A 27,500-nucleotide genomic window follows, 5' to 3' on the forward strand; every position below is an offset into this window, starting at 1 on the left:
TCTGTCTGTGAGTCTTTCTGTGAGTCTGTTTGTGAGTCTTTCTGTGAGTCTGTTTGTGAGTGTCTGTGAGTCTGTCTGTCTGTGAGTGTCTGTGAGTCTGTCTATGAGTGTCTGTGAGTCTATGAGTCTGTCTATGAGTCTGTCCATTGCACGAGTAGTTTTTGGATTCAGACAGTTTTAGCTAAAAGATATAATAAAAGTATAAACTGGTCTCTGCAGCCAGTCACTGGGCGGGCAAACTCACGCTATGATAGTTTTGATCACGATGTCTTTAATCTTCTCCCATATCAGGGTGGTATTGACTCCCTTTGACCCAAGGTACTGCCACAAGGCCTTCAAAGCCCTGAAAACACAAAGTAAACACAAACTGTGAGCAAATATCCTCTCAAGTCATACATACAGAAACAGCAAAGACATTCTACACTACACTGGACTATTGTATTTCCTTATCAGGTTATACTAAAAGCTCCTTGATAAGCTGTTCATTGGTCCAAAACGCTACAGCCAGAGAATGGACGAGGAGTAGAAACTGGCTCATTCCAACGAAAACTCTTCCAAAATAAGCTTAACAACATGGTTTATGCTATGCAGTGAGGAGAGCTCAGACCTCTACATTAAAACAAACAAACAGCCATTCCATAAAAGCATGGCACAGCATAGAAAAGCCACCACAACAGGACAAGACGTATTTGTACATGTGTCTAAAGGTCAAAAGGTCACATTCTCTACGATTCACGCTTCAGCTCAATTCTCTGTGTTACCATTTGTGCCCCTGGCAGGCCTTGTAATCGCTGTTGGTCTGGTATTCAGAGTTCTTCTTGTTGACACTGTAGTTGGTCAGGTGCATGAACTTATTACTCAGAGTCTTCATGGAAGACGAATACCTAGAGGTGTGGACAGATGATAACTGAATCTCATTCATATGCATTCCATGTGAATTTAAGTGCCAGGTTCAACGTGGTGGAAAACTCACTTGCAGCTAGCAAATCGAACCAGTCCATCTGAGAACATATAGATTCTGAGTGGGTTGTAAGACGTCACATAGACGTAGAGCCGCAAGTCAAACTTGTTCCCACTGATGAGGTAGGGCTTATCTAGATACCTGCAAACATCCAATTAGAGCATGTTAGTTCGCTAACATTGTGTTATGTAGGCTGCTGAGCTCTAAACTATTAAAGGATTACTCTGGGCTACTCACTTCTGAACAAGTAGAGGTCTTTTACGAGGCATCTGACTCCATTTGTGGATAACCTGAATGCCTATTCCTCTGGCTGATGCAGGCTATTGAAAAAAAGAAGAAGAAAGGAAACAACTAATAACAATAAACTAAAACATAAATAAAACATGATTTATTCGATTCATTTATAAATTATGTGTCATATGTGCAGGTGGATCCAAACAGTGGTTCTACAGGCAAGCCTCTGTTTGTTAACAGTGCCAACACACAGAGCTATACAATGATACTTTACGTTTTTTCCATAGTTCAACTTGTCTCTAGTTTATAATCTATAACATAACATATTTAATCATCTTAAGAAAATAAAGCGAATGTGCTTCAGACAGATGTATTGTTTGTCTGAGGCACATGTTTGTTGCCCCATAGGTGACTTTAATATGGATCCTTACTTACATGCACACTTACACAGGACAGACTACTCTAATGGTAAATAATGTTTTGTATTCTTCTTCACATTCTACAGATCTGCTGTTATATGCAGACTTTGGATTTATATTCTATGTATACCGGTTTGGAATTCTCTGGGCAGTCGGATTTATCGAGAGAAAAGCTGCTTCCACCTCCACAACAACAAACCATCCCAGATGTAATGGAAAGTTCATCTGAATTGTTGTTTCCACAAAGACAGTGAAAGCCTGCTGCTGTCTTATTTCTGTTATTAGATTACTCACCGCCGTCTGAGCAGCTAGCTTCCTTTAGTCGATGAAATGAACTGGTGGCTTCTGCATTCATGTGTACTGTGTATGTTTTTTATGCTAATATCCCTGCTAAGTAAATCTGGCAGAAAGTGTGCTGTCCGTCTATTACAATGGGCGCTCACAGACTTGCCTGCAGATCTTTGGTACATAATATTATACTCTATGAACTGAACATACAGGTTTGATGATCCATTTTTGTTTGGCGCCCCCTTCCTCCCAGGCTTTGCGGAGCAGCTTGATGTCTTGAGGAAGAACAAAGGTCTGGGGGAAAAAATTGAACTCTTGTTTGCCGAAGCGGACTTGCATCTTGGATAGGTTCCTCCACAGCCGGTCCTTTCTCCCAATTTGAAATGTTCCTGGAAAATGGTTCAGCTGGGACACACAAATACACAAAAGTACAGTAAAAATCTGGACTTTCTCGGCGTACTATCAAGAGTAGTCCAAGTGCAGGAGCAGACCTTCTGGTGTTCTCCAAGAGCTTTGAAGCCAGGAGATTTCATGTGGTGTCCCCAGCAGCCCAGCCAGTCATGGCTTTCTGTGTGAAAACACATGTTTATCAACCAGGGTCACGAGTTACCTTTTTATCTTAACCTTTAAATATTAGACTGAAATTATTCAACATCTAATGTTTTTGTTGCCCACAACCCTAAATATACATTTTAATAAGGCATTTAACTGGTCTGGTTTAAAGTCACATCTGAAATTGAAGCAGACACACAATCAATACAAAATATTAAATTTAATTTAATTTAAATATACAGCACCAAATCACAAGAACAGTTGCACCAACAAGCTTTATATTGTAAGGTAAAGACCCCACAATAATACAAAGAAAACCTCAACAATTATATGACCCCCTATGAGTAAGCACTTTGGCGACGGTGGGAAGGAAAAACTCATTTTTAACTGTACAGAAATCATTTTAGAAAAAAGTAATCTTCTAATAACACAGCTGATTCCAGAGATTTTCAAAGAACCAATTTCAGCAATATCTGTGTGTAACATGTAACATGTAACAACTTACTCTTTGTGACTCTGAAGTGTGATCTGGCGATGGTTTGCTTGACAATATTAGGAGTTACGGTGCTCATCTTCCATTTTAACAGTCGCCTTTGCTCCGCAGGCAGCAGCTCCACTGCAAAGAACATACCGATTCATTCTTTTAGCGAGTAACACATGCTATAAAATACAGTATCCAGAGCTGTACACAGTGAAGAAGTGAAAATATTAACATAATAATCAACATGTGTTGGAGTAGCGTTCAGGTAGCTGCTCTGCTCTGTGTTGGTACAGGGCATTGAAGATGATAACAGTGGGTGGATTAGATTCTTAAACTAAGTTACAGCGCTTTCAGAAAGACATCTACTGTGATGAAGTCTACTCCCCACTGCTGTGTAATCAATTATTGTAAATGTAAATGTTATCAGGAAATGATCAGACAGGAGAGGGTTTTCACTGTTAAGAGGGTACAGAGGCGCAGAGAGTGTGCTCTGTGTGTTCTGAGAGGAACAGGAAGTGATTCTCTACTGCAGAGAGCTAAAACTAAGTGAGAGAGCCACCCAAAGGATTGTTCTCTGACTGGATTATCCTCATCATCTGAGGGTGGGCTCTACAGATGTATGCTAGAGTTTTCTGGGCACATACAATGGTCTACATACTGTGATAGACCAGAAATCTACAGATCACTGAATATTACTCTAGTAACAATGCACCACGTTTGATTGATGAGTAAACCTGTTCCTCTGTCATGGGTTTTATTTTATTTTAGCATTAATGTAGGCTCTGAAGTAGGGCTGCAATGATTAGTTGGTCACGATCGTCTACGACTAATTTAATAGTCGACGCGTCGTTTGAAGCTTTGTAAGATCCTGAAAGATGCAGGAATAAGTAGTAGGATTTAGGATGGTAATAATGGACTGAAGATGGCAGCAATGCATGTACAAGGATGCCAGCTGCTGTTAAACGCCAAAGAAGAAGAAGCAGTCTCCGGTATTGTAGCTGTGTCCAAATTCAGGGGTCGCATCCATTAGAGGCCGCATTTGTAGGCCGATTACGCTACAGCGACGCGACAAAGGCTGTCCAAATTCGAAGACTCCTCCAAATGCGTCCTTCATTACCCCAGATTTGAAGGATGGGTCGGGTGTATCCTTCGTGGCCCAACCTATCCCAGAATTCATAGCGCGACCCAGCCAATTCCAGCTTCCAACAATGGCAGCAGCTACTTAGTTTTAATATTACTTTTATTAATCTTTCTGGGCCACAAAATAAACTTTTAACATATTTTCAGGCGAGAATGTAGCTGTGTAAACTTCAAGTATCTGCTCGGTTTAGAAAGACCTCACATATTTGCAAAAGTGCTCCGACGTTTTCAGAGACGTTACCCACCAGCTCGATAACTGACCGGGAGGTCGAGGCTCACTAGAGCCGGGGCGAGAACAGCGAACTCCCGGCACATCGTTTTCAAAGCCCCCCCCAGTCTTTCGCTACTCAGGTTGAACATGATATACAAGTCAGACGGCTGAGTTTATTAAACTCCACTGAATCTGCAAATTCCATTAAAAGTTTAAACTATAATCTTGTCTTTAATTTTAGTTAGCACATACCTTAAACACTTGAAGCTGTAAGTTTTTGATAGTTATAGAACAGCAGATGCATGCTGGTGCAATAACCTGTACGTTTTACGTCCAACGGACGCATGATCTGATTAGTCGACCAAAATAATCGTTTGTGGCAGCCCTACTCTGAAGACAGTGTAGCCTGTTGTTATTATGGACTTGTCTGGAGTGCTCTTTTCCATATACACACAGTTTTTTCCAACCATAACATAAAGACTTGTGGTGTTGGGAGTCTAATCAGCAACCTACACGTATTGGAGAAACTAATGCAGTTCTTTCAAAGTTTCTTTCTTGGCAATACTGGTTGGTTTCTGGTGGTGTTTCATGGCTGTAGGTATGAATGACAGACAGCAGATTTAAAGTGGTGTGTGAATTTGCCTTGTCATTTGGGTGGCTATTCTGTATCCCTCTTACTGTAACAGGAAGTTGTAAAAAAGTTTGATGGACTGTAATGGCTCGAGCATGGTTGGTCCTCCAGCACACAGCCAGCTTTGCAGACCGATCTCTACATGTTGTAGCAGTTTACGGTCACCAGGGGACAGTGTCACTAACAACACGTCTGTGGGCTTCTCCTGCTCGTTATGACATACAAAGAGCTGAAGTGAAACGGACTGAACAGTTCAGCCACGCTTTCCTTCTCATCCTGTTTTCTAAGCTCCTTTTTGTGTTCCAGGCCGGAATTCACCCATCAGCATCTGATCTATGCACAGTGCCATCCATAGCTATGTGCTGCTGGTTTTTATGACAACTGCATGCAAGTAGGGCAGGGCGATATGGCCAAAAATGTATATCACGATATACATTTGAAAATTTGCGATAACGATATAACTGACGATATAACTTCTCCGAGACAAAATACAACTCCACAACTTTACTAGCGCAAAAAACCCCCCATCCATTTATTTTACTTAAACAAGCAGCTGTTTTTTATGTGCATTAAAGCTATATAAAAATTTAACAGTGCAAATGCAAATTCCTTGCTGAAAGTTTAACCAAAAGGCATTTCCAGTAGAAATGGGCTGACATATCCTGAGCATAACCATGTATAATATCCACTGAAGTTAAAAAGAGATGCTTTACAACATGAAACTGCAGTGTGCCAAATAAAAAAGTCAAATATGTATTTTTTCTGACCACAAGGTGCAGTCAGATAAATCAAACTTTATTCAACTCATTCTTCTTGCTTCCTCCACTTCTGTACCATTGATTCATTAATGCTGTATTCTATCACAGCTGCTCTATTCCCATGTTGTTGCAGTATATTAATGACTAACCTCGTATTGTGGATGGATTATCTCAGTTGTTCTCCTGACTGAAGTTCGTTTACAGCATCCTGCCATGAGATTGCATTTGTCCCTAACCATCGGGAACCTTCACGTTAACTTTTATCGAGTGGAAAAGTGTTAGCGTTCATCCTCCAGCTTCACTGTGTTTATGTTATGCTAACATAGCTGTGTAGCTAGCGATCACGTAGCACATCATTATATACCAGCTAGCCCAACTTCGGTAACCCTACAAACGTCACTGCTGTTTAGTTTTCTGTCTTCATTTATGTTGGAAGTGATAGCAGAGCTGTACGTTTGAATTTTTTCAGAAATCTCTCAGTCAGAACATGCTATATCATGTTTAGGTAACTAGCGAAACTAGCGAGCTAACTTCCGCTAAATTCCTGCTAACTTCTAACGCCGTTAAATGTAATAAATTCTGTTTTCATGGATGCCCGGATGTTAAACATCATAGTTACACCTGGTAAAGCAGCAATGCTGATCGTTTTATTAAAGATGAAAGAATTTAGACAGTTTGTAACTCTCAGTGATGCCGCAGTGTTCGTTTGACTTCGGGACCTTAAAGGACGGAGTTTAGGACCCAGGTTACTCCCAGATTTACGAGCATCTTAGTCCGACAAATACGGCAATAACGACGGCCCGCTTGCATGTTCGACCAAAAAAAAAAGTGCTTTGTTGTGTATCTGACAGACAAACACCAAACCAGTTAAGTTGCACCATTTTTACAAACCAATTCTGGTTCATCCGTTTCACTCAACAATCTCCTTTCCCCCTTCTCATTCTCGGTTACCGCCGTGCTTTTTCGGCACTGCGCACGCGCGTTTTACCCATATTCTATCGCGATATTTCATTTTCTTATCTTTGCCTAGCATTGTACCGGTATTACCGTGAACGGTATAATATGGCCCAGCCCTACATGCAAGTACGACTCCGTACGTGTCCCTCACTCTGTGCTGGAAAATAACTATGCAAATGGACACAAACGTAGTAACATAATGCGTCATACAGGTGACAACTGCTCAAACCACTGGTGTTCCCTGTTTGTCAGCTGACACAGAAGGTTAGCATCTGTCGACGGTGTGTGGATGTTAACATGACAGAAAAGCAAGCTGCTTCAGCTCTCACTGCTACATGACCCACACTTCAAAGGCTGATCTGATGTTGTGTGTATGCCATATTAAACACAGCATAAAGTGCCACAAATTTTAGCAATAATAGCAACAAACAATATAAATAAATATTCATTTGGATTAAGCTTTTTCTGACTACTTTTTGATTAGCTAACGAGTCACAAATTAGACTAACTCAAAGACAACACAGTAAACTGAGTGAATTCAGTCGTAAATTAACCAGAACTGCAAATCTTCCAGATAAGAGCAAACATTTTTTAGACAAGCAAGTATTGTAAATATCTGCAACGCAGCAACTGTGAAGTCTAAAAATACTTCTTAAACATATCTAGATGATTTAGCTATTTTCCATGCTGCTTTAGCCCCGGGCAGTGGCTGTACCTGTAGAACCAAAGGTTTGGTGACCCCAAAAGGCAAAAAGGCATAAATGAGATAATGTGAAGTGTTGTAAAGATATAAATCAAGAAGTTACAGGGCCTTATAAGTTGCAAAGATATATAAATAATTGAAGATCAATTATATACATATATAATATACATACATACATAACAGTTATAACTCTGACCTTTCTCATTGGCGGTGCTGAAATAGAGGGTCGGAGGGATACGGGGAAACAAACTGGGAACTAGTGCTGGTTGCTCTTCTTGACTGTCTCCTGGTCCCAACGACATTGGCTCCTCGATGCTGACAGAAAGACAAAGTAATGAACATCATCCACGATCTGCAGGCATCTGGAACATCATCTACGATATGCTGCTATCTGGTTCACAGCTGTAATCTGATGTTTGTGTGAATGTGATGTCAAGTGTCCTCAGCTCATACAGAGCAAGCAAATACACCATCTCATAGGACAGTATTTAAAGTGGCAAATCAAACGTGGTTCAAAATGACATGTTAAATGATATACAGTCAACCTGATCAGACAAACATGCCAAAACACACTCACATGACAGTCATAGGAAGCAGAGATCTTCTTCCACTGATGACAGGTAAGCTTGACGGGATTTGTGACATACAGGAGCTTTAGCTTTCAGGGAGGGGTGTTATTCTATTTAGAGTGTCAGGCTATTTAGATGAACACAAACCAATCAGCTGGATGGGTTAAAAGGAAAAAATGTGACAATAGCAGTCCTGATCCAGAGTGGTTTCACAGAGAATCAGTTCCTAGTCTTTGGTAGGCAGTTCTACTGTTCACGCCAACAGAGGATAACAATATGATGCACAATGCTGCAGACCTTTCCACCACTCTCCAGCTGTCTGCCCCTTTGAACAATACAGTGAGAGAAACTGAAAGAATTCACAAGCTCTGAGGGACAGACAGACAGTTGACACTATTTTAGGAGACCAATTAGAAAACACCAGGCCCTGAAAGGATGGTTCAGATCTTTAAAAGTTTGATGAAAATGGTAAAAAAGCTAGCTAAAGGTCAGAGTAAAAGTACAGGTTACTGAAGTACTGGAACTGCTGTAGTTGTGGTGGTATACAGTCTCATATGTATCCCAAATAACTGCTGTGGTGGAGCAGCATAACATGGGAAGAAGGTGCTGGATGTACAGCCACTAATGCTGCGAGTCTTAGTAAATCAGTAACAGCCAAAAGTTGAGAAATACTTCGGAACTAACAGGATTTCTGCAACAACCCGTCTGGAATCTGCTCTCATCGCTCTACTTCAGGTATTCCAGTTAGGAGAGGAGGTTGGAGTTTAGACAATTTCTTTAGACCAGGGGTTGGCAACCCTGGGCACACGTACCAGCTGTGGCACGCGAAGGGTTAACTGATGGCACGACCATAGCTGGACTGGCCATCGGGCATACCGGGCATTTGCCCGGTGGGCCGATGTGATTTTTTGTTTTTATGGGCCGATGGTTTTTTTTGTTTGTTTTGTAACAGTATAAACAATGAAAGGTGGTGGATTGGCCAGATGCTGGCCGATGTGTAAAATATAAAAAAAAAATAACTCAGTTGTTTGGTGGTGGCTATGGCGGAGCTTCCACAGAGGCTAGCAGGTGGATGAGGGAAAGGGGAGGCAGGAGGAGGAGAGACTCGAGGCGGCTGCTGGTCCGAGTGTCAGGTGAACTGAACTTCAGGTAAGAAGTTATGACCTGCAGTCTGTCTGGGTCAGATATAAACCAAGTTTAGGTGGAGTTTATTTTCGTTGTGCTGACTTTTTACAGTCAGTTACAATAACTCGTACTGCGTGCTAGCTAGCATGATGGAGTTTCTATACAGCTGGGCGGGTGCTATGATGTTACTGATAGTGAACTTTATTTTATTCATAAGGTTAGTTAGCAGAGTTGCCAACCGTCCCGTAAAAAACGGAACCGTCCCTCATTCAGAGAAAATATTACGCGTTTCGTATTGAGGTGAAAAGAAACGCAGTTTGTCCTGTACTTCAGCTACAATGGAAAAAGACACAAAGGTGGAGTGTCTTTATGCTGTCAGCTGCCTTTTTAGTTTTTTTTAGTTTTGCTGATTGGCATTTCTGACACAAGTCCCGTCTCTCTTGTTTGTTTATCGCCCACTTTGCGCCAAAGAGGAAACCAGCGGATGTCGCGCTAAACAACAGCAGCACGTTTAAGCTTGATCAGCTGTTGTTAGAATTTATTTAAGATTAATTTCTAGTATCAGCGGATGTTTGCTGGAGCCACAGCTGTAAAAGCTGCTGGTCATGATATCAGTTTGGATATGTGGTGAGAGGGAAACATGAAGATGAAACCAGGAGATGTCCTTACTGAATCATCAGAGCTGAACAGGTGATGGAGAAACAGGTTTACATTTTAGGTGACATGAATGAGTTGAAGGGAAGTTATGAACTGTTTCTGAGAGACAAATAACACCAGGATCCTTTTCTAAGTAGCTGACAGCTGGTAACTGTGCAGGGGCGGGTCTAGCAAAGTTTTGACAGGGGGGCCAGGAAGGGCATTAACAGGGAAAGGGGGGCACAAAGAAATACTTTTCTTTCTTATTCTCATTTAAAATGTCTCGCTGTTAATAAATAATTAGGTAAGTGACGGAAGTGAGGAGGTAAGTGACGGAAGTGACGGACAAGGTAAGTGACTCATGTTGTAACTGACGTCAGACGCCGGAGATTTTGGCGGAAAATTAAAGCGAATGGTAGTTTAGATTTGAACAAATTCTTCTAAGCTTCAGTATTACCAAATACACTTATCAATTGTCTTATAACTAACAACATTTGTCTAAATCATCTCCAACACCCTGGAGAACAACGGGGAGCGTTAAGAGGCTCTCCAAGATTACATTGATCAGTGCTTCCAGGATCTCGTGATGAAGAAGGCCCAGAGTGCATCTTCCCCGGCCAAATCTGAGACGCCGTCGTCGAAAAGATGTCGCCCGGCATATTCCTCCGGCACAACATCGCCAGCTGGCAAAGATATTGTCGACATACTGGAGTCAATCGACCAACGATTGTCCAGTTTCGATGCAAGGCTGTCCTTGGTGGAGATTCTTCACCGGGAATTTAAATCCTTGCGAGAGTCCCTGGAGTTCAGCCAGCAGCAGGTGGAAACGCTCGCTGCTGAAAATGCAACGCTAAGGGAGTCGGTGAAATGTCTCACAGACAATGTTACTCAGCTAAATAGAGAAAATAAAAAAATAAAAGAAACAGTTATAGATCTACAAGCCCGTAGCACGCGTGATAATCTGATATTTTCTGGTATTCCAGAAACCGCTGGAGAGGACGTGGAGACCACGGTAAAAAGCTTCATCAAAACCCACCTGAAGCTGCCGGAGGACACGGTGAAGAACATCGTCTTCGATAGGGTGCATTGCCTCAGCCCCAGTCGGGCTGTGGCCGGGAGACCACGTCCTATTGTGGCCAAATTCGGCCTCTTCAAACAAAAGGAACATGTGAAAAGTCGCGGCAGGGAATTAAAAGGAACGGACTTCAGCGTGAACGACCAGTTCCCCAAAGAGATCCTGGAACGACGCAGGGTCCTCTTCCCAATCCGACGCGGCTTCATCCAGAAGGGCTCCCGCGCTGTCATCGCTGTGGACCGGCTGTACGTGGACGGACAGCTTCACTGCAACCCCGACATCACTCCGTGGCTGTATTAACTTCACACCAGATAAGAATCCGCTACACCCTTTCCCCATCCACTCACACTAACTTGCATTAACATCTGTTTAACTTACTAGTATCAAATCGCATCTTAAGTGTGATATCATAGCAGAATTAACACCGTCACTCTCCGTCAGTGGTTTGATTGGAATGTTTCCGGGTTTTTTCTCTTCTCTCTTTTTCCCCCTCTGGTTTTTATGCTGCTCACCCTTGTCCTTGGTTTCTTTCTTTCTTTTTTCTTTCTTTCACTGCTTCGATCACCTGCTTAGAGGGAACATGTTGTGTAGGGACCCTACACCACCTGGTAGGGTGAACATGTTTAGAACATGTTCCCTCTAAGCCTGAGGGAAAAAAGAAGGAACACACACACGTAAAGGAAGCACTCAAAACATGTGGTTATCCTAACTGGGCGTTCATAAAGTCAGCAAAGAGTCACAGAAAAGAAGATCAGACACCAGCGAGGGAGGATAAGAAAGACAGACGCAACAACGTTGTCATCCCCTATGTAGCCGGTGTATCAGAGAAACTCAGGAGAGTTTTCTCCAAGCACGACATCCCAGTGTACGTCAGACCCAGCAACACACTCAGACAGAAACTGGTTCACCCGAAAGACAAAACTCCAAAACACAGACTTAACAACGTGGTGTATGCTGTACAGTGCAGCGAGGAATGCCCAGACCTCTACATTGGAGAGACCAAACAGCCACTTCACAAGCGCATGGCACAACATAGAAGAGCCACCTCCACAGGACAAGACTCAGCAGTCCACCTGCATCTTAAGGATAAAGGTCACTCTTTCGAGGATGCCAATGTTCACATTTTGGACAGAGAGGACAGATGGTTTGAAAGAAGAGTGAAAGAGGCCATCTATGTCCACTGTGAGCGATCATCTTTGAACAGAGGCGGTGGTTTACGACACCAACTGTCTGCCATCTATAATCCAGTTTTGAGTTCCCTCCCCAGACGCCTTAACGCCCACTCACATCCTGGGCCATCTGACCTCAGGAATTCACATGACAAGGTGGGGCCAGGTTTCACAATGAGCTCACCCGAAACCCTGGCTGATTAGGTCCCACACCCGCTTTCACACCTTGGCTCATGTGATTAGAGGATCACCAGGGGGTCCTTTGTCCCTCTTTGGGGGGATACTCCCACTGGGTTCAAATCTGGGACTCTCGGCCATTTGACCTTAGAACTGAAGAAGCTTCTCGGATGAGAGGTGAAACGTCTTCAAGCAACTTAAAGAAGTCCAGACGCTTTTCTTTGCAAACTCCTTTGACTATACAGAAATATGAGATATACAGCTATACAGAAATGTGAACTATGCAAGTTATAAACAGTTGTAGGATTAAAAATTATTGTATGTACAGAATGATTATTTACACAGAACTATACAGTAGTGCAGTTAAGATAAGTGAGATATGTGGATAATTTCTACAGAGGCTATATAAAGTGCTAGTGGTTGTGAGTAGTGGTTCAGTCCATGTTATTATTGTGTGTTTGAGGGTACGGTTGTCCATTGTGTGTGTGTAGGTGGTTGTGGGTGTGTGTATGTTCAGTCCATGAGTTTAACGTGGGTCAGATGTCAGGAGGCAGAGTTCAGGAGTCTGACAACTGTAGGAAAGAAGCTGTTCCGGTACCTGGTGGTCTTAGTCCGGAGGCTCCTGTAGCTCCTCCCAGAGGGCAGGAGGGTGAAGAGTCCATGTGATGGGTGACTGGGGTCTTTGATGATTTTCCCAGCCTTTTTCAGACACCGCTTCCTGTAGATGTCCTTTATGGCAGGAAGTGGTGCTCCGGCGATGCGCTGGGCAGTTTTCACGACCCTCTGCAACGCCTTCCGGTCCGAGGCAGAGCAGTTCCCGTACCAGACTATCATACAGTTGGTCAGGATGCTCTCGATGGTGCACTGGTAGAAGTTCACCAGGATGTCTGAGGACAGGTGGTTCTTCCTCAGAGTCCTCAAGAAGAAGAGGCGCTGGTGAGCCTTCATGACCAGCTTGGAGCAGTTGGTCGTCCAGATGAGATCCTCGGAGATGTGGACTCCCAGGAACTTGAAGCTGCTCACACGCTCCACAGCCGTCCCCTTAATGTGGATGGGTGGATGTGGGTCAGCATTCCTCCTGTAGTCCACGATGAGCTCCTTAGTCTTCTCAGTGTTAAGCAGCAGGTTGTTTCTGTTGCACCACTCAGCCAGACGATCCACCTCCTCCCTGTAGGCGGTCTCATCGTTGTCACTGATGAGGCCAATCACCGTGGTGTCATCTGCAAACTTAATGATGGTGTTGGAACCATCAGCAGGTCTGCAGTCGTGAGTGAAGAGGGAGTAGAGGAAAGGGCTCATCACACAGCCTTGTGGTACACCGGTGTTCATTGTGATTGTTGATGAGCAGCGGTTATCCAGCCGGACATGTTGGGGGCGGTTGGTCAGGAAGTCCAGTAACCATTTGCAGATGAGGGAACTGATGCCCAGGTCTGTCAGTCTCCTGATGAGTTGTGAGGGGTGGATTGTATTGAATGCTGAACTGAAGTCTATAAACAGCATTCTGGCGTAGGTGTTGTTGTTGTCCAGGTGTGTGAGAACAGAGTGCAGTGCGATGGAGACTGCATCCTCTGTGCTCCTGTTCTGGCGGTATGCGAATTGGTGGGGGTCCAGGGTGGGGGGGAGACAGGATTTGAGTGTGCTAGGACCAGCTGCTCTAAGCACTTAGTGATGATGGGGGTGAGTGCTACTGGGCGGTAGTCATTGAGGCTAGATGGGTTGGAGTTTTTGGGTATCGGGACGATGGAGGTGGATTTGAAGCAGGCCGGTACCACAGCGTGGGCCAAGGACAGATTGAATATGTCAGTGAGCACTCCTGCAAGCTCCCCAGAACACGCTCTGAGAACACGCCCGGGGATGCCATCAGGACCTGCAGCCTTGTGGACATTGATCCTGCTCAGCACCGGTCCTACATCGGTGGGGGAGAGAGTCAGAGGTTGGTGGTCTGGCGTCGTGTCTGTTTTGGTTGTGGTTGTGGGGTTCCCTTGCTCAAAACGAGCATAAAAGTTGTTGAGCTTGTTGAGGAAGGAGACATCAGAGGATGCGGGGGAGGGTTTGGTGGTCCTGTAGTCTGTAATGGTCTGGAGTCCTTGCCACATGCGTCGGGGGTTGGAGTTGGAGAAGTGTTCTTCTACCTTCTTTTTGTAATGGTGTTTGGCTTTTTTGATGCCCTTCTTTAGATTAGCCCTGGCTGTACTGTAGGCGTGTGCATCTCCTGACCTAAAGGCAGTGTTGCGGGCCTTCAGGAGGAGAAGAACATCCCGGTTCATCCAAGGCTTCTGGTTGGGGTACATGGTGATCCGTTTCTGGGTGGTGACACTGTCTGTGGTTTCGGAGATGTAATCCAGTACAGATGAGGCGTACTGGTCCAGGTCTGTGTGGGTGAACATATTCCAGTCTGTGTTTTTAAATCTGTCCTGGAGCACTGCGTCTGTCCCCTCTGGCCACACTTTAATTGTCCTCACAGCAGGTTTCACACGTTGGATGAGTGGTGAATACCTAGGTGTGAGGAACAGGGAGAGACGGTCCGATTGTCCAATGTGGGGGAGGGGTGTTGCTTTGTAGGCTCCAGCCAGGTTGGAATACACATGGTGTAAAGTCTTGTCTCCTCTGGTGTGGCAGGAGACATGTTGGTGGAATCTGGGGAGGACTGTCTTTAAGTTGGTGTGGTTGAAGTCACCAGCAACAATAAAAGCAGCCTCGGGGTGTTTATTCTGGTGTTTGTTAATGGCTGCAGAAAGTTCTTTCATGGCCAACCTAGCATTAGCGTCGGGGGGGATATACACTGCAGTGAGTATGATCGAAGTGAGTTCTCTGGGGAGATAATAAGGTCTGCATTTGACCATTAAAAACTCCGCATTAGGTGAGCAGTGACTCTCAGTAGTAGTGGAGTTCATGCACCAAGCATTGTTAATATAAATGCACAAACCTCCACCTCTGGTCTTGCCGGAGTCATCTGCTAGCCTGTCGGCTCGGTGTGTGTGGCGTCCTGCTAACTGAATAGCATTGTCCGGGCAGCTGTTGTTCAACCATGTTTCGGTGAAAAACATGACATTTGAGTCCATAATCTGTCTGTTGTTAGTCTGAACAATTAGATGGCACACTTGTTCTTGGAGGCGACCTCAAACTTGGACTAAATGAAGAAATGGATAGGCTCAATACAGCAGGAACTCAGCGTAATTGGCAGTCCATAAATATAATCAAACAGTATATGAGCGATTTTGGTCTTTGCGATGCATGGCGCTCCCTTCACCCCACCAGTAAGGAATATACTTTTCTCTCACATGTTCATTGCTCCTACTCTCGTCTGGATTATTTTTTGGTCAGCAGCTCACTGCTGAGCAACATTTCAGACACTGAGATTCACCCTATAGCTGTCAGCGATCATGCTCCTGTATCTTTAACACTAATACATAAGAAGAACGTTATGCAAAGTAAAAGGTGAATCAAATAGACCATTACGGCAAGGCTGGGATGGTCCATTTGGTAAAGTAAATCCTTTGGGCATCTTTCTTCGCCTTTAGACAATAATTCTGATGGCAAAAGAGCCAAACGGGACAGGCAAAAAAAAAACAAAAAACGCTTCAATCTTTGTCTCCATTTATTTATTTATACTAGAGCTGGGCGATATAAGATTTTTTCATATCACAATATGCTTTTTTCATTTCAGGCGATAACGATATATATCACGATATAAGCCAAATAACTATATATGTAAGATTTAAATGTGATGTTACTCACAAATAAAATGTGAAATAATCAGCAGCTTGTTTTGATTTAAATATTCATTTTCCATAATAAGTTCAACAGGGCAGATGTACTTAAAATGAGGCTTCAGTTTTATGGTAAAAATGGTAAATGGCCTGCATTTGTATAGCGCTTTACTCAGTCCCTAAGGACCCCAAAGCGCTTTACACTACATTCAGTCATTCACCCCTTCACGCACACATTCACACACTGGCAATGGCAAGCTACGTTGTAGCCACAGCTGCCCTGGGTCGCACTGACAGAGGCGAGGCTGCCGGACACTGGCGCCACCGGGCCCTCTGACCACCACCAGTTTTATGCAAAATAAAGGCAAATATTACAATCTACACAAAAGGCAGCCGCTAAAGCGTTTAAGTTTCAAAATAGAACAAACAAAACAGACTACTAAATTGTCAGTTCCACTTAGAAACAAAATATTAATTCTAAAAATAAATCTTAGTTTATTTTACAGAAAAAGAGACAAAATTGACCAACTTACATAATATTGCTTTGGAAGCGCTGTCTGAGAGAAATGTTTATGTCCAGGGAGTTGGTAACGAGGATCCATTACCTTAATTAGCTGCTTGAATCCTTCATTTTCGACCGTGTTTATTGGTAGCATGTCTTTAGCAAGACAGTAAGCTATGGCATTCGTTATGTTGCTATGGCTCTTACCTTTTTTGTCATATGGTAAGACGCTGGCGAAAGCCGACTCAATTGACTGTTGCTGCTTCACAGGGATTCCCCTGGTTGTTTTCGATGACGAATTAGCGCTTTCAGTCAGAGATTGAGCGTGCTCCAGTGGGTGGCACTGCTTCAGGTGATAAAAAAGGTTTGTTGTATTTCCAGACTTTGTGGGAACATGCTTTCAGCACAATTTACAGTGCGCGTTACGCTGTTTTTTGTCAGACTTCAAATAGCCGAAATACCTCCACACTACGGAACTTCTCTGGCCTTTCCTTTCGACAATCTCTCCGACATTGGAACCGTCATCTGTGTTCCCTTCGGTATTCTGGTCACCAAAAACCCGGCACGGCGGCTGGCTGCTTCTCAAACAAATGCACACGTGCGCCTTGGCACTTGAGCTGTACGTAACAAGTTACGTGACGCTGCGGCTGTGATTGGTTCGGCTCTGCGCTACTTAATTTTTATTGGCTATTGGTTTTTTTTATAAGACAGGAAGAGAGAGATGAGGTCTATCGCAATAGTTTCATTTTTCTATCGAGAAAAAGTTATTTCGCAATACATATCGTTATCGTTTTATCGCCCAGCTCTAATTTATACTATTTGTATTTTAACTGTTCTACTTCTATTTGTACATATTAACTGGCATCTGTGTGTGGACAGCAGAGAAAGAATTTCATTGCACAGAAAAATGCTTTTCTTTGTACACATGACAATAAACGCTTTGAATTTGAAAAAAAAAATATCAATATATAATATTATATACAATATAATATTGATATTGTACGAACGTGATAATTATGCATATTGTAATAACGTGATAGTATATTGTACAAACATGAAAAGTATCTTGTTAGAACAATAAACTTTTCACGTTATAACGTGATATACTTCTATTTTTCTTTTGCCTGTGTGGTAGCTCTACGCTTCCGTAATTTTGTGCAACTTTTTTGTGTTTACAGTTTTGAGGGATAAGCCTCTTAAATTTCTCTAACTAGAAATATATGTAAAAAACAAAACAAAAACGATTTTCAATTTTTTTGTAGTTTATTGCACTTTGTTGAAATTTATGTAGTTACTATGGACTTAATACATACATATTATTAAAATTTGGGCTATAACGGTTGTATTGATGTATAGCAACTTGAAATGCTCCCACAAATGGCACTACAGCATGTAAAATGTAAAGATAAGCTCTGGCGGACTTGGTTCTATGGTAGGTCTTAAAGGGTTAAATAGCCTGTGGCAAATTGTTGTTGTGTTGTCTTCTCACTATACATACTCTGAACTTTATGCAAGAGAAAATAAAGTATAAAAAAATGATATTTTCTGCACAGAAACTCCGTCTTGTGGTTTTGCGACATGGTGCTGCTGTATGTGCACCCGGATTTGCGACATGCTTTACGGTAACTCAAAACAAAGACTGCACCCTCTCCACTCGCTGTTTACAGACTGCATACTTTCCAGATGACCACAGGTCAGGTGGTATATCGTGATATATATCGTTATCGTGATATAAAATAATTCATATCATGATAAATATTTTTTCCATATCGCCCAGCACTAGTACACACTTTGACTGCAAAACCATTATTGTGATTTATTTATTTTCTTCAGTGATTCAGAGAGCTGGTGTTTTGGATCATTATCCTCCTACAGAGCCTAAGTACACTGGATGCCAGTGGCTCACAAGGAGGATTACAACACCTGTTTACTCTCTAATAAATGCTGATAAACACACTACCAAAAAGTGCAGAGATCAAGCACAAAGGCTGGGTAGCAAAAGTGAGTAGACTTCATGGTTTCATCAGTTACTGCGAGACCTCCAGGTCCTGAAGCAGCAGAGCAGCCACACACCATCACATTACCACCACTATATCTGACTGTTGGTATGATGATGTTCTTATGAGATGGATGTAATGAAGAATGGAAACTTGTCAGTCCACAGAATATTTTCCCAAAACTCAAGATGTGCTTTGGCAAACATGAGACGAGCCTTCGTGTTCTTTTTGACTGCACTGAACTGCTACGTCTACAATAGGGGGGTCGAACTCCAGGCCTCGAGGGCCGGTGTCCTGCAGGTTTTAGATCTCACCCTGGGGCAACACACCTGAGTCACATGATTAGTTCATCACCAGGCCTCTGGAGAACTTCAGGACATGTTGAGGTCATTTAGCCATTTAAATCAGCTGTGTTGGTTCAAGGACACATCTACAACCTGCAGGACACCGGCCCTCGAGGGCTGGAGATGCCCACCCCAGATCTACAGTATTGTACTACAATGCTGCCACCATGCTTGTGGCAACAGATTCCCATTTTGAATGAGCGCACACTAATAAAAAGGATCTGGCTGCTGAAGAATGTGTTTAAGCTAGATTTTAATTTTTGCTTATATAAATATGGCTGTGCAGCATGTTTGGGTGTTTTCTGTTGTTGTTTTACTCTTAGTTCCCTTTTAATTGATAAAGAACCATATTTGGAATTGGAAGAATATTTGTTCTATGAAAGTCACAGTAAATAAACAAATGATGGTGTGTGTATGGTTACTACATGTCTTACCTGGAGGGGAGAGTGCTGCACCCTCTGGATGAAGTGCCAGTGATGGATGAGCTGTCTGACTCAACAACAAATAACAATGTTCTCATCAGTACTATATTATTACATAACAATACAAAATGTCATATAATATCATCAACAGAAAACTGACCAGTTGATTAATTACAGCACAAGTATGATAGAGGTTATTTAAACGTCTCACCATCATCACTGCAGGCAAGCTCATCAGCCAGCTCCTCTTCTTCTACATCCACCTGTGCAGCATGCTCTGGGCTGAGGAAAATCAAGTGTAATTACTCGAGGAAAGATGTGAAGGAGAGAAAGCTGAAATGTAATGTAGCTGATTCTCACGCAGGGGGCTGAGTCTCTTCAAGCAGGGATTCCTGTGTCGGTGAAGGAGAGGAAAGGGATGGAAAGAAATCTGATGTGGAGGCTGGCTGTCCCTCTCTTGTGAGGTAAATGGCTGAAATCTGATTGGTCATTGAGCCCACCAAGGCTCCTGCAGGACAGAAGGAAACATCTGTATGTGAACTACAGTTATGTAGGACTGTGCTACATAACTACACAGTACTGTGAACACAAAAGTGGGGCTCATACCAAATCAAGAAATGTGTATACCATTAAAAATCTTTAAAATAAAAGAAAAACAAACAAATGAATAAATAAATAAAAAGGCCTCCTTTGTTGCAATAAGGATATTAAATTCTTGAGAATGAAAATATATCTAAAGAATCATAAACCTGGGTATGGTTGACCGAGTATGTGTTTTTTTTTTAAAATTTGACTTTTGTTTTGCAACATTTTAAACAAAGAACAGTGGGTGGAAACATATTAACCAAAGAGTGTAAAACAACCTATGCTGCTGTGTGGTACGTGTTGACTTGTATAAGATTCCCAGACACAGAGTTAAAAGTCCAACAATTCTGCTTGGGCTTCCCAAAAAGTTGATTCTGTTCATCTGGATGTAGCATCAGTGGGAGAAACGAGTCGTCACTCATCCAGGTGACTTTTTCAGGTTTCCAATCTTATAGCACAGCAGCAGCACATTTGCACAATGACTGAAACCAGCACCACTGATGAACAATGAGCTGTGAGGTCAGTTTCTAGGCTTGTCTGTGGTGAGCAGAAGATCAAGCCAGTTCAGAATTATAAATGCTTATTTAGACACTAAGCCATGGCTCTGTGCTATATGCACACACTTCTGCATCTCTGCCATTCAAAGACACTTTGTGTATAACATCTGCCCTCAGAAATTTAAAATGAGAAGAAACTCGACGCCTCTTAACCACATGACACACTTTACATTCCAAGCGGCCAGTGTGAGACCAAAAGTCACTTTTGGGACAAAGGCTCTGGTAGCCGGTTTTGTTTTGCAGCTTTGTTTGTTAGTGTAACTTTTCTGTCTTCCGTTTCTGGAGAAAAGAAGTTCCTACAGCCCATTGCATGGCTGGCTCAGACTCCTTCCATCTTTTTTGCCAGGCCTCCAGACCTTTAGTTTATTTTACTTGCTTTCTGTCAAAATAAAACCATTTTAACAAACAAACTCAGGTGGCTACCTTGGATGCAAAACTGTCCTTTCCAAGAAACCTTCAGAATCAGTTTCTCGACAAACGTAGCTGGCTGATTTACCTCTTGATATGATGATATGATAAGATAATACTGATAAGATAATAAGATAATATGACCGCCAATGAGAAAGATAATATGATAATACTGATATGGTGACAACTGGCCTTCAGGGCCCCCGCAATGACTGCACTTCACCGCCAGGCCCATCTGCACTGCTGTGCTGCAATATGTGCACTGAAATCCTAACATACGGAGAAATGTTATGTTCAGTGATGAGTCCAGATTGGGTCTAGTGCAGTTTGATCATAGAGTTCAAGTGCAGAGAAGTGTGGAGAAGGCTATGCTGATTGCTGCATCAACAGGGTAACAACAGTAGTAGAAAAAAACTTATGCTCACTGGAAAAAACAAGGCTTGTCATCACTGGGGAAAAATCTCAATGCAGAGAGATTTTGCAACCAATGCCAACTCCATACATCTCCACATTATTTCCTTCCTTCATGTTTTCACTTCATGGGGAAAGAGAATCCCTTCTCAGATGACATATTTTGTCATATCTTGAGTCTAAACGTGCAAACATAACATTTGCCTCAATAGCACACAAACACCCACAAATCTTCTTCTTTCCCAATGTGTCCAGTCTCATTCATAAAACACAATTAGGCCAAACGGCGATATCCACCTCGTCCGACGTGGTCAAGATGGTAAGACGGTGGCTCCCACAAACCGGTGTCTGCTCGTATGAATGTTCATTGGATTAATTTTAACTTTATGAAAATCAGTCAATTAGCTGGAAGATGCAGCTAATTGATCATCAATCCATTTATGGGTACAATACTCTTTGCTGTTCGATTAATAAAACTCAAAAAACAACTGTACCTTTTAAATTAGCTTGTTATCTCATATTCATATCTATACTCAGACAATCTCCACTTCCTGGGTTCCTTTAGTATGGGTGTAGCACATATTAAGCAAACAAAAAGCTCTGATTACCTGCAGCAGCGTCTGGTGGAGGTGGCTTTTCTGACTGACTGGCACATTTCAAAGGTGGTGTTGGACTGTTTGGAAAGGAACTGATACTTTTGCATGTGGGCCGGGTTCTTCCCAGCAGACTACATGGGATCTGCTTGCTTAGATCTAGTGATGCTCTTTTTTGGGACTTGGCGATTGTAGTTGCCCCCAAAACTGTGAGAGGAACACCTTTCACAAGGAGCTGACGGTCAAAAGAAACGTAAAAAGAAGTTGTGCTGCTGTTGTGTGTCTGACCGTATTTTGCTGCTGGTGGAATTGAATAACTCCTCTGTGTAGGTTTTGCTTCTCCTCTTGTGCTTCTTCTCTCTGCTTTTGTGCTGTCAAGGCTGGAAGCATCCTTCTCCACAGCTGGCCCCTGATGTTTACAAAGACTAAGGCACATATCAGGCACTGGTGGCAAAGAGAAACAGTCTGCAGCCTCGTACTACGGAGAAAAACAAAACAAAACAAGAGAACATCAGACAGACTTGCATAAAGCTTACCTATAATTACAGGTATATTTCTGAAGATGACTAAATTATGGTTTTGCCTACAATAAACTATTTGCTTTCACTGATCCCTAATACACCCCCTAGACTGATTGGTTTAAATCACTAGACTTAAACATGTCAACATTTTTATGGAAAAACAAACCATGAAAATTGTTTTCTAACTCTTTAAAAGATAAACCATGATGGTTGTTGTGGCTGCACCGACAACAAGCACTGTGTGAAAAAGTAGAAATAAAAGTTGGCTTGCGTGAGTTCTAGCATTAAGCATCATAACTGCTTTAAAAGTCTAAAATCTGGAACACATTATTCACGATAGAAATTTTGTTTTATTCCAAGAACATATCAAATAATGGAATTATTGATTTCTTGAATTTCATTAGTTGAAGTGTGTCATATATTAAATTCCAGTCAAGTTAGCTTAGAAGTGGCTAAAATGATTTTTAAATCTTTGTAATTTTTATTATTACATCTGCATTTAATAAAGTGTACGAGTTATTGCTCACTACTGATGACTCAACTTCACTTCCAGCTGCAAAATGGGAGCGAGTTCTCTCCATCAACCCACATCAAAATTTTTGTATACACAATATATTTAACCTCCTAGGACCTGGCGTCCACGTATGTGGACATCACATTTTGGGTTGTCTAGACCAAAATACTAAATTTTGCTCTACAAGGGCCTGATATCCACTTACGAGGACGTTATTACTGCCTCTGTTTTATCAAAATTTAAAACAAATGTCTTCATATATGGCTCTCATTTTTCTTAGAAACAAAAATTGGGTGAAAAAAAAAAAAAAAAAAAAATCTGGTGATTCTTCATTTTTACATTCATCGGGTCCCAATGTGCCCAATTATCAAAGAGAAATTAAAAATGCATGCTGTGGAAGAGTTCGGGTCTTAGGAGGTTAAACACCTTCAAAATCACTAAAAGACCCGACATACAACTTGTACAACACACAACTCTCCACAGAATACAATGTACAGGACAAAGGATGTTCCACATGGGCTTTACCCACAAACATCCAGCCACTGCACAGGAAACTCTGCTGATAACCATATGCATGTTTTACGGTCATATACAGCTGTTCAGAGGTTCTGTGTGAACACCTGCCAAATGGTTTAGTTGCTGTATCCCATCCAAAAAGCAAACTGTGCATTTTAGGTGGCATAAGCGAATACCTATGGAAGAAAACATCACAAAATTCTTACTGCCTTATGCATCACTAAGAAAACTATCCTCATGAATTGAAAATCAGAAAATGACTTGTGTATTACTGTAGACCAGCAGTCCCAACCTTTTGCGCCACAGACCGGTTTATATCAGACAATATTTTCACGGACCGGCCTTTAAGGTGTCGCAGATATATAAAACAAAGTGAAACCAGAACTGGTACAAAAAAAAAAAAGAAGATTTATTCATAACACACGGGGAAAGACCCAGGGAAACAGAGTTATCGATAAAAACGATTAAAAAATAACACTAAAAACTGATAAAAACCCTGAAAACCATAAATTGCACACCCGAGGCTCAACTCTTGTGGCCTGGTACCAAACGACTCATGGACCGGTACTGGTCTGTGGCCCGGGGTTTGGGGACCGCTGCTCTAGACGACAATAAGCCTGGAGAATGTCTGCCTCCTTTGAAAACTAATCGGTTGGTGCTGGCCTTGGGCACTGGGGTGCTATGGGGCATTGTCATTGCGGGCCTGGGATCAACTTTGTGGATCAGGTTCTGAGGAATAGGGGTGCTGAGGCCCTGGGGCTCTGTTCTTAGGCTCATGCTAGGATGTCCAGCCTATGGTAGGGTAGGCTGCCTGTTACCTCTGGTGCTTTAAGGGTCTTGCCCTTTTGCCGCAGGAGCTTCATCTGGGCCATGCTCTTATTTCTGTTGCATGGGCATGCAGTTGTCACTGAGATGTGTGGCCTTGGGTCTTCAGTACTCTTTGGGGCTTTGGATGCCCTGGGTCTCCTGGGTCGTTCTCTGTCTGCTCTGGCTCCTGGGGGGCACTATTGTGGCTTATCAACCTTATTGCCAAGTACACTTCATCACAAAGGCTCACTCCCTCACTCACCAACAGGTACAGCAGTTGGCAACTCATTGTGCTTTTCTACTTGAACTCTATTCTTTTATTATATTTTCTCTCTTTTTTCTGTTTTCCTGCCTGTCACCTTTGACATTGTTATATCACAAATCTACCCCTTAGTATAATAATACTAATGGAAATGAGTGAGGGGAGCACAGTGAAGCAGTGGTTAACACAACTGCCTATTAGCAAGAAGGTTCTGAGTTCAACTCCACCATCTGCCCAAAGCCTTTCTGTGTGAACAGCAATGAAAACATATGTTTCTGCAAGTTTTCATGTGTTCTGACTTTAGTTCTGGAAATTAGGTTTGACATGAGGAAGATGATAATAACGTTTTATGGAGATTCTGTTGTCTCTAACGTGTTTTTGCTTCTTTGGTGAAGCAAAGCCCTTCTCAGATGTTAAAACATTGATATACTCCTTCATATCTTCAGTCTGAAGATGTAGGCACAAATTAAAATTTGCCCCATGGCACACAAATACCTCAAAGTTCTCTTCTCCTACATCTTTGGCATAGTTTGTACACTATATTGTGTATATATACACACACATATGAACTTGAGTGAAATCCCATTCTTATGGAGCCATTATGCTCAACGTGTCACAAAATGATTTTGACTTCAAATCATGTGGTGCAAGGCGCAATCATTGTCAGACAGTCATGCACGTCTTGATTTTTGTAACCTGGTGCACTGCACCGCAGCCGCTGCAACTGGGTTTAAGACAAGTGTACGATCGTCAGCTTTTACAGACATTTTAATGATATTCCAGCACAAAGCTCAGCGACACACAGATATACAGAGGGAGATGTTGGAACAGTTTAAAAGCTTGAGAATTTGTGGAAAAAAAAACACTTTACAACAAAACTCTGACAAAGTTCAACTTCTCTTTATAAGTGTTTATCTAATAATAATGTCTGAGTGGCCACACCCATCACTCAGGAGAATACTGCAGCGGCTTCCTGCAGCTTAATGGCGAGTATAAATACAAGTGTTGATGGGACGAGGCTGCGGCGGTGAGTGAAGTGACCATTCCGGCGGTTTATTGGTGCCGTTAACCTACAGGGTTCAATATGATGTCGGCCCACTCTTTGCAGCTATAACACCGGCGACTCTTCTGGGAAGGCTGGGAAGGTTTACGAGTTTATAGGAAATTTGGACCATTCTAGCAGTGCAGTATTTGTTAGGTCAGACACAGATGCTGGCTATATTAGAGCTATTTCTTATATTTTGTAACTTTGTAATATATTGTATTATTTAATTAGTTCAGTTTGTTACTTCTCTAAATGCCTTTGTCTTATTTTTAGAGAAACTGTAACCAAATCATTTCCTTAGACATTAATAAAGTATTCTGATTCCTATTTGATGAGGAGGCCTGGCTCGCAGTATCCGCTCCAATTAGGATGTCTGTAGCAATTGAATCTAGGGCCCGGCGATATGAGGAAACTCTAATATTGAGATATGTTTAAATAACCTCCAAAAACAAATGTTACATTTAACCATATAGTGCCTAAAATTGCACTGGTATACTGATTTAAATCGACCATTTCATATTCATTACAAAAATCAGAATGAACTGAAACGCTTTATTTTAACCATGAGTTGCACACAGAGGTTTTTTTTTTCACAAACAACAATACTGTCACAGCATCTCTGTGGTCAACACGAGACCTTTACCAAACAAACAATCAAAGCAAAAAAAAGTACATCAAGCAGTAATTCATAAGACAAAATAACTAAAAAAAAAAAAAAGGTGCTCTTTTGTGCTTATAACATATAAAAACTGTAAAAAAATAAAATAATGTGATGACCTCAAATTACAGAAACAAAAGTCTCGACTGACCTAGAACAGTCACATGAATCATGTTTATCACTGCTGGTTTATTTCACGTTTTCTTTTGTGTGTGGAAACGCTGACATGCAAAGTTAAAACAGTCTTGATTTTGCAGTGGATGCCTTTACAGCTGGTGGAATAATTTCATTGTACTGCTACCTTTAACAGCAATAGTTTTATGGCATGTTTTACAAATTATCGCATTTTGTTCAACATCCTTATTGTGAAATCCAAACGACAGCGAGTCTCATTCCCTCGAGTTTCCATCTGAAACTCCAGTTGTTGTCACAGTTTTTTCCTATCTGGTAGTGTATAAACACGTATGCTCAACACAGTGTGACAGGTGTGTGTGTGTGTGTGTGTGTGTGTGTGTGTGGGGGGGGGGGGGGGGGGGGGTGGTTAATGACGCATTCGCAGCGTGTGAGAGAAAAATAACTCACAGTGAACCCAGTCTTTAAGTCTTACATCATCAGCTGTTTCCTGGTCCAAACTCCGCTGTAGGTCCCAAATTCAAATGAACACTGCAGCATCACTGAGAGTTACAAACTGTCTAAATTCTTTCATCTTTTATAAAATGATCAGCATTGCTGATTTACCAGGTGTAGCAATTAAGTTTAACATCCAGGCATCCACAGAATGCCACACAATTTATAGAGTTTAACAGAGTTAGAAGTTAGCAGGAAGTTAGCTCGCTAGCTTCCACCTAAACATGATATAGTATGTTCTGACTGAGAGATTTCTGAAAGATTAAAATGTACCTATCACTTTCAACAGAAAACTAAACAGCAGTGACGTTTGTAGAGTTACTGAAGTTGGGCTAGCTGGTATATAATGATGTGCTGCGTGGTGGCTAGTGTAGAATTAAAGAAATTATTTTACTGCTACTGTTCATAACCATCATCTTTATCGTTGCATTAATTATCATTTCATCAAAGCATTTATTGAAGCTGTTGGCATTATGTTATAATTTGTATTATAGGTGTTATCATAATCACATATTAACATGTTTATTACAGGTGCAGTTATAACCACTTTAAATCGTTGAGTTAAATCTATAATCTTAAAAGCTTATATGCTGAGTATATTGTTACAGTAAAATAGTAGCTGAGCAAAGGCCTGAGTGTTTTCAGCAACATGTTGCACTAGAGTTTACTTGACAACAGGTGACAGAAGGAGGACGAGTCCATGGGGACCTCAAAGGCCTGAGATCATCACCATATTTGGAAGAGGGTGCCAGAAAGGGGAACTTCTGTGTCTGCATTTATCTCTTAAAATTGATCATTGTCTGTAAAAGAGGCAAATAATGTTCTTAAGATGCAAATTATGTGCTTGTAAACGCAAGAGGGAGCGTTATAATACCCTGATGTTATAAAAGCAATCTCAAGTGTATTTTTGGGCGGCGATTTATAACTGATGTTCT

The 27,500-nt window shown here is 42.0% G+C and overlaps 1 protein-coding gene across 5 annotated transcripts in view; it reads right to left on the bottom strand.

Annotated features, from left to right (window-relative positions):
* Window positions 1-244: 244 nt before the first annotated feature.
* ttll4 (tubulin tyrosine ligase-like family, member 4) overlaps window positions 245-27,500 on the bottom strand; it is a gene marked incomplete at its 3' end in the record, with an annotated part of 40,576 nt that continues 13,320 nt past the window's right edge. For 4 of the 5 annotated variants that reach the window (XM_025903514.1, XM_019353320.2, XM_019353319.2 and 1 more), the window contains 12 exon segments: window positions 245-343; window positions 762-884; window positions 974-1,102; window positions 1,199-1,281; window positions 2,113-2,307; window positions 2,394-2,470; window positions 2,960-3,070; window positions 7,532-7,650; window positions 19,074-19,128; window positions 19,273-19,343; window positions 19,422-19,569; window positions 21,631-22,093. In XM_025903514.1, coding sequence (XP_025759299.1) covers window positions 245-343; window positions 762-884; window positions 974-1,102; window positions 1,199-1,281; window positions 2,113-2,307; window positions 2,394-2,470; window positions 2,960-3,070; window positions 7,532-7,650; window positions 19,074-19,128; window positions 19,273-19,343; window positions 19,422-19,569; window positions 21,631-22,093 — 1,673 coding nt within the window. 5 annotated transcript variants of the gene reach the window in all.

This window comes from Oreochromis niloticus, linkage group LG16, assembly GCF_001858045.2.
Source record: "Oreochromis niloticus isolate F11D_XX linkage group LG16, O_niloticus_UMD_NMBU, whole genome shotgun sequence".
Classification (NCBI taxonomy): Eukaryota; Metazoa; Chordata; class Actinopteri; order Cichliformes; family Cichlidae; genus Oreochromis; species Oreochromis niloticus.